Source organism: Sinocyclocheilus rhinocerous, unplaced genomic scaffold (assembly GCF_001515625.1).
Source record: "Sinocyclocheilus rhinocerous isolate Xijiao unplaced genomic scaffold, SAMN03320098_v1.1 scaffold7176, whole genome shotgun sequence".
In the NCBI taxonomy this organism is placed as follows: domain Eukaryota; kingdom Metazoa; phylum Chordata; class Actinopteri; order Cypriniformes; family Cyprinidae; genus Sinocyclocheilus; species Sinocyclocheilus rhinocerous.
In genome coordinates this window covers 48,772-57,131 of record NW_015662093.1, presented here as the reverse complement: position 1 = coordinate 57,131, position 8,360 = coordinate 48,772, and the positions used below count along the sequence as shown (strand labels likewise).

The window sequence follows — 8,360 nt, the reverse complement described above, 5'->3', positions numbered from 1 at the left end:
TAAACAAATTAAACGTTTGTGTAAACCGCTACAATAAAAGTCATTCTAGATTGATAAAATCTTTCAATCCTTACAACAGCCCTCTTTTTCACCTATATCACATTAATATTCATTTTCATTTATATTTCTTTTGAAAAGGAAAAAGCTCTTTAAGGCTTATGGATTACTTCCCAAAGTCTCAAGTTTAAAATGGCTCATGGTCATTCTTACAAAAAAATGGGTGTCACTTAAGGAAAGCGAGACAACTCTTTGAGAAGAGTGCAGATTCAAAGTTATGGCTCCCTCTGGCCTCATGAACTGCTGCCAGAACTACATCAGATGTTTAAACCATCTGAAGGACATCTAAAAGGGTGTGAGGACTTCAGATGCTTCTTTACACGTGGCATTCAGCGCTAATTCTTGGTACCTAGTCTTGATGGTTGGAATTATGGCCTATCACTCAGGTAAGTGCCATGTCTCTTATTGTGCTTTTCATCCGACTCTTTTCCAGCTCTGCATCTTCATCACTAGCAAGCATATATAAGAACAAAATGTATAGCCAAGATGGTGCCATAACCAGTCCTGGACAGCATGTGTTACTTGACGTTGAACACCATGAGGGGCCTCTCTTCACGCTTTTGCCAGGGGCTCTTCTTATTCTCTCCATCATCATCTTTGTCGTCGGCTTCATTGACATCATCAGGACTGGTGACAGAGTCTCTGTGGACCTCGCTGGCACTACTACGGGTGCCGTTATCCCGACTGTGGCCTTTACGAGGGAACGTCCCTCCTCTGGATTCAGAGGTCTCGTCAAGCAGTAGCGCTGTGGAGTTCTCCTCAGGTGAGTACACAGCTGAATGGCTCTCGCTACTTGAGTCTGGCCTTTCAATAACGGGAAGCTTGGAATAAATCTTTCCATGAGCTTTTCTTTCACCTCCCTCCTTCACTCTGCCCTCCTCTTTTACTTTCCGGTGAGTCGATTTCCTTGAACTCATGGGGAGTGCTTCAGTACAGTGGTCCTGGGCTAGATTGCTGGGGCCCACAGGTGCACGCAAGGCTTCATTGCTTAGCTCAATGTAGGAGTGTCTAACAAGAGAGTTTGAACGTCCGTCAAGGGAAACGAACCAGGCACGAGGGTGTGGCTTTACTCCAAGCTCCAGCAGCTTCTTCTCTGTCATCGCTTGCAGCTCTCCATTCATTTGTGCAATGGTGGAGTCATTGAAAAGGACAGGAATACGGACGGGGGCAGTGGACTGTTCCGATCCCCAGTTCTCCTCTGAAGGTCCCTCTGTTTGCTGGCTAGACGACGACTCTTCCTTTTCTTGCCTGGCCTGCTGCTGCTGTTGTTGTTGCTTTTGGTGTTGACTCTGTTGCCGTGGCAGCGTCATGCTAACCTGGATGCCCTCCATATCATGCTGCAGCTGTTGCTGCCTTTCCATTGCCTGCTCCACAGCTGACAGGTCAGAGGACAGATGCATATAATGTGCAGGGATGACCAGCGTGGGCACCATGCTGTGGTACATGCTCTCCTTCATCTGCTCCATAGAATGACAGAAGATCAGCTGGCCAGGCTGGGTGTTTACGGAACTGGGCCGACTGAGGTGATCCCCTGCCGGTGCATAATACCCTGGGGGCATGCTGTCCCGACTGTGATCCTGATAGTGGCCAGTAAATGGTGGCAAAAGTGGAGGTGGAGACGGTGGGTCTGATGAATAGCCCTGGTTGTCTTTAGCATTATGGTGATGATATCTGCGCTCGTCAGAGTCCTCAGCAGAGCTGTAACCTTTGCTATAGTCATCCTGCAGGAGCGGGTCTCGAGTTCCTGTGTTTGAGGAGCGAGTGGTCTTCAATGGGAAGCTCTCTCCTCGCTTTGTGTCGGCGTTTATCCTGGAGTTGTGCTGTCTCTGGGTGGGGCCATGTCTGAAGAAGTCCTCTCGAGAGCTGTGTAGATCACGGTTGGAGGAAAGGTCAGATTTGATGCCATCATGGTCGGCGGCCGAGGACGCTGTCTCCATGTGTCCACCACTGATGAGATTTAGGTGGGAAGTGGATGTGCCCTGGTCTCTCTTTGAGCTCTCCAGAGTAGATGAGAGGTACATATTACGGCGATGCTGCCGAGGTTTTAGACACCGCCTCCTGAAATATTATAATAATATCTGTTAGATATTATACTAAATATACATATAAAGAAAACATTTATTACTTTTGTTAACATAACTACTGACTACAGTTTCACTGAAATAACGACAAATACAAATGTAGTTTAGTGTCTTGCTCAATTTGCTCATGGAAGTGATCTTAAGCTCATGGCAAGACTTTTGTGTATGCCTATACAAAAGTCTTGCTGTGACATGGGTTTTTCAACTTAAGGCCAAGCCTACAAGGATAAGCTATTAATTACTTTTTTAGGCACACAACAAACACACACAGAGCAATGATACCTGCAGTAGTACAGTAGCAAACACAGCAGAATAAGCACTAGCAGGGCCATGGCACCCAGAATCGCTAGCAGGAAAATAGTGTGATAGGTAGTGATGTCCCTTAGACCAGAGGTGTTCAGACCTGTTCCTTTAACACAAAAATAAGCATTTTTGTTTTATTTACCCATCTCTTAAGCATTAAAAAAGTAAACCAAAATTAAACCAAGCAGATTAAAATTAGGAAAGTAATGTTATAAGAAGATGAATATAGATATTGAACAGCATTTTTTAATTAATTGAATCTTTAAAGTCATTCTGTGTCATTTAATGGTTACTGATCAAGGAAAATGTAAAAACATAAAATGGCTGTTATTTTTCATGCAATATAATATACCATGTAACTGCTGCTGGTCTCACCTGAGGTTGAGGGAAATGCTGCAAGCCAGTATCCTAAATTTGGAGCCACAAAACTCCATGTCATCTGAGTGCCCTCTTTTTTAATGTATCCAGCACCACTTCTGACCCATAGACCTGCAACAAACCAGGACTTTATTACAAAATGAGCAAACAGTGATAAATGCAATGAAATCTTGCTTCAGCTTATAACAGCTCACAATTAAATGTGAATGGGCAGTGCGCCAGGGACAGATTAGACCCAAACTGTGCCAAATTACACATTCAATAGCTTTTCTTAATTAAAAAGTCATTTTAGGTCTAGGATCAGTCTAGGTTACCATTCAATATTCAAAATCACACAGATAATGTAATATGGAGCACCAAAGCAGGGCAGTGAGGGACACAAATTTTGCAACAAACCCTAAGGCCAAACAAAAGAGCACAGAGAGTTAATATGTTCTGACATGTCCCTGATAAATACGATTTCAAATGTCTCCCTCCACTAAACACAAAATGCTCACCCTGTGCTGGACTTCACAAATGGAGTGTACACAATGAACCTGTTACTATGAAGAAATACTATACTACATATAATATCAGCAATAACATTATTTTTATTGGAATCTGTTGCTTTTTATTGCCTATTAAATACTGCTATTTATAATTTCATTTTCCACAGCTTTGTGCACTTTCAGCTCCACAGCAGAATCCTAAGTACCAGCTACCTACAGCACAGAACTGCTCAAGACCGACCCAGGCAGCTGCATGCAATGTGTAATTACGCACACTAGAAGGTGCTATATGTTCAGCTCAGCAGGAAGACCTGTGCTCCAAAGCAGGGGGCTTTCCCAGTATAGTAAGCCCCTCCAAGTACCATGTGAAAAAGCATCCGCTCTCTCTGTATGGGCTATTTTGTCTGTGATCTGTCTCCAAAGCAAACAGGGACTTAGTAGCACATTTCAGTGACACTGAATGTTTTTATAATCTGAACACACTAGGGCATTCAGGCCCCACCCTTTCAAGATAAAGCAGAGGGTGACTGAGCAGTCAGTGAAATCATATAATATAATTTATGCGGTGTTAGTAAATGAGACTCAGAGAGTCGCATTCTCAACATCTACGTTTCTACAGTCTACAGAGCAAAGTCTGAAACAATACAGACTTTTGTGTCTATCACATGGTCAAAAACACATTTACTGTCTTAGAGTTCACAGCTGCCCACCGCTCAGGAATACAGGCCCCTGTTCTCCACAACTAACTATCCTCTGAAACACATTTCTCTCTGATCACCCACACACACTGAATATTCAAGGCTTTCTTTCTCTAAAGCTAATAATCGTACCAACAAAATCTATAATCGTTGCATCCCTACTCTCAAGCATTCTCTATCTAGGCATCCTGGAAACTGGTAGGCGCCGTTTGAGCAGCTCTATGTACTAAGCTACCATATGGTCTAAAATCATTCTTTCTTTGGCTCTAAAACAAACTCTTGCTTACCTTATCACTCATGTCAAAAGTAATCTGATGAATGCCTGTCTCTTAGTTTAAAGGGGTCATATGATGCTTTTTTAAAGATCATTATTTTGTGTATTTGGTGTAACAGAATATGTTGACATGCTTTAATGTTCAAAAAACACATTATTTTTCAAATACTGTACATTATTGTAGGTCCTCTATGCCCCGCCTCTCTCAAACGCTTCGTTTTCTACAAAGTCCCTCCTTCCGACAAGCGCAGTCTGCTCTGATTGGCCAGCTGACCCAGTGCATTGTGATTGGCCGAACACCGCAAGCACTCGTCGGAAATGTAACGCCCCTTACCATAATCGCGAGCTTCATCTTTCAAAATAAATGTAAAGACAGAGCCCGAAAGGGGAACAGAGTCGCGTGACAGACACAGTGATGAAGCTGGTATGTGTTTGCAGTACACAAGCCACGGTTAAGACAGCTGACTCCACTGTGATGTGACCCTGTCTCTCTCTCACACACACACACACACGCGCGCGCGCGCGCGCACACACACACACTATGCGCAAAACTCCGCATTTGAACAGTCAATAGCAAATACTTAAACTAATAACAAAACAGTAGCTGATTCAGAAGCGCCAGATTGTCATAGCAAAGGCAGAATGACCTCTTCTCCTAGGTTCACGAAACGGTCGTCCATAAAATGCATTGCTGTTCTGTTGTAAGTGATCCAAATAAAGTGCTTTTGCTTTCGCACTGAAACACACAGCGTCTCCCTGACATGCTGCATCAACACTACTGCTGTTCCTGAAACCACGCCTTCTTTCTTTGCGTGATCATTTGGGCGCATTATGCAAATATTTCCACATGGTGATGTAGATATGTGGGGGCGTGTTAGAATGAGCCGTTTTAGGGGGGCGTGGCAGAGTCTTAACTTTTATAAAGAATATCTCTGGTTTTGAGACTTTAGTCTTTGCAACTTCAGGGATCTTATCTATGCACAATCAGCTTGTAACACTCCAAAGAGAAAGGAAAACTTGAAATCGCATCATATGACCCCTTTAAAAGAGGACTAGAGGCCTGTGCAAATTGTATAAGACTGAATGATATTTCAGAGTTGTTTTTTGTTTGTAGAATTCAAATTATATGATATGATTAAGATTAAAGTGATAACCAAATTATTAATACATGATACATAAGTATGAAATTATTTTATTATTGTATTGTGAAATAATACTAAAACTGTATCAATATCCGACCTATATCAAACAGACATTTTTATAGGGAGCGATACTCTGACAACAAAATATTCTTTCAACAAACTTATCTGTCAGTTATCTTGAAAACAGGGTGGGCAAGGGTCAAAGGTGTCAGAGAAGGCTTTCCAGGCCAACTGACTCTCTTACTGACAGCTATCACAGTCCTGTGGGAATCATGGATTAGAAATTCCTTAAATGCATTGTGGGTCATCTTTAATTACTGTACCTTTATTTATCCAAGACCAGTTCAGGAAAATGAGCCAAGAATGACAAACATGCTAGGGCTGCAACAAACGATTATTTTAATAATCGATTGATCTAACGATTTATAACGATATCTAACGATATTAATTATTATATTAAAGCTTATATTATTCAACTTTTACAATTACTTAAAATATTGAGTTACATATTCTTACTAATAAATAAAACAATGTAAACATTTCAGCTTTTGAAAGTGTCAAACAATTATATTATTATTGTACAATTACAATTATTATAATTTTATATATATATATATATATATATATAGATAGATAGATAGATAGATAGATAGATAGATGTCAATTCAAAAGTTTCATAAATAGGATACTGTATAATAAAACAAACACTACACAACAACTTCTAATGCCCTTTGATGGGCATCTGTCAAAACGTTACCATAGCAAACCAGGGAGTCTGATTACATTCCCTGACCAGTCATTCATTTGCCTACTGTGGGTAAAAGGGGAAGTTGGGATTAGGTTGCTATAGACTAAGCTGCTTAGTTTAAAATCATTTAAGATTTCTCTGTGGAGCTAAGAGAGGTTAAATGAACCTTTAACCACACTTTAGGAGAGAGCTAAATAAGCAGCCCAGACATTAGGGTGAAGAGCTGAAAAAATGTATCACAGATGTACAAGATAACCTGGAATGACGTGCAACTATATCAAGAGCAATCTACGGAAAACTAAGACCTGAATGTAAAGCCAGAAAGTGAGCCGGTACCCTCTTTTAGTCATATTGATTTTTCCACCAGAGCTGTTCTCTTTATTAAGCTGGCATCAGTGAAGGATCTAGGGAATTCTGCAAAGCTTGCCAGGTACTAAATCACATCCTGTTTTGGGAGCTATGTCATGATGGGGTCAATGTCTGCTTTATGAATTGGCAGGCAATTATCTCTCCAATGTGAGAAGACCTAACAGCTTCTTTGATTTGTACTGCACACTCACTTCACCTGCTCTCACTTTATCTGATTCTGCTTGAATGGCTCTCAACTAGATCTGGAAATTCCACAGTGTCATTCTCCATCTTTCCTCCTTTATTAACTATTTTTCTTTCCATCACTCTGCTTCTTGTCGGTGACGCGGTGGGCAAGTGACGTAACTGGTGTTGTGGCTTAACACCAGTATCACCATCAGCACCGTCTATCGCGGCAAGCCTACTCTGCAGGATAGTGGCTCTCCAGGAACAGGATTGGGCACCCCTGAACTATCGGGTAATAGGCTGCTGTAGAATCTGGATCAGCAAAAGGGTAAATAGAACATGGTGTCATCGAAATGGGCATTCATGATCACCCTCCTGATCACACTGATAACAAAGTTTCTAGTTTGAGCCCTGTAAGGAGTAACGTTGGATAACATTTTCTATTTGCATACTGTTGTTTAAAGTTAACCAAAATTTTGTTAAATGCTGTTTACCTGTCCTGTCCTCGAACCTCCATACTGGGACACTGGTGGCAGTCTTGAGAGGTGAGTCAGAAGGAAGGGGGATGGAGATGTGAATGGGTTCTGACACCTGGACCTCAGTGCCGTTGGGCCCAGTGAGCTGAGCACACATTGCAGCTAGAGCAGTTAGCTCCACCCAGCTACTGTTGGTTCCTGAAACAAGGCAGACAGTAATAGCAAAACATGGATTAAACTCCATGTTGCAACCCTCTCCAAGGCAAGGGGGTAAGGAAAGCCCCCAAGCTCATACTGACTACGGGAAGAGGTGAGCCTTGCAGAGAGGGTGATTTGGGAGCTGTTTAGGGGTGGTCGGATGGCGCTCCTCTGAAGCTGTACCCATGGCTGTCTCCGGGATCCTAGACAACAGGGATTTATAAAAGACTTTAATAAAAATTTACAGGTATAGTGAGTACGGATAAATTAATTGTAAGGAATTTATGGTTTATGACAAAGAATTAAGTCATAAATGTTTCGCAAATCAGACTACAATGTCTGCCCTGTATGACTGTTGTTCTGAATAAGTTATTGCCAGTTATTGCTTCCCAGCCCTAATAATGAGCTGCTCTGGGGTTTGTTGTTTCCATGTGTTTTACTAGTTAATGCAGTTTTGTAGGATTCTGTCAACAACCACTTCCTTTAACCAATGTTGCTGTTATAATGAGTGTTATAGTGATTCAACATTTCTCTGCTATAGCTGCTTTGCTTTACTCTCCTCTCTTGCCTGTCAGAGAGAGGAATTGCAAGGTAACTTTATGTGAAAACTGTGGGGCAGGGCTAATAATTTTTAAGAAATTGCTAAAAATATCTCAAGACAGATAAAGACAATTTTTCCCAGAATGGGGGTAACAATGGAGTTTCTTGAATTTCTTGAAACATTTTACAAGAAGAATACAGAGCTCAGAATCCACACTGCAGTAATCCCTTCCCCTCCTCCACTTGGCTCGCTTCGTGTGGAAGAGGCAAATAGGAATAAGAGAATAATAAGGCCTAAAAATATAAGCGTGTATCTCTCACTGTAGGCTGTCTGCTCTGATTAGTGCTGGGTTAGCCGGTCACTGATCAGCCCAGACATCTAGGATAGCATGACAGTGCTTGGGGACCACTGAAAGCAGGCAGGCTGTGACACTCCCTCTTTT

General features: G+C 41.8%; 1 protein-coding gene across 1 annotated transcript in view; it reads right to left on the bottom strand.

Moving 5' to 3' along the window:
• Positions 1–212: 212 nt before the first annotated feature.
• The window catches only part of LOC107727455 (protein FAM171A2-like), a 31,635-nt gene continuing 23,487 nt past the window's right edge, over positions 213–8,360 (bottom strand). Inside the window, exons 5-8 of the mRNA XM_016537328.1 lie at positions 7,198–7,377; positions 2,817–2,930; positions 2,421–2,547; positions 213–2,115 (exon numbers count right to left, since the gene is read on the bottom strand). Of these exons, the coding sequence (XP_016392814.1) occupies positions 576–2,115; positions 2,421–2,547; positions 2,817–2,930; positions 7,198–7,377 (1,961 nt within the window). The 3' untranslated portion in view covers positions 213–575. The remainder of the gene's footprint in view (positions 2,116–2,420; positions 2,548–2,816; positions 2,931–7,197; positions 7,378–8,360) is intronic.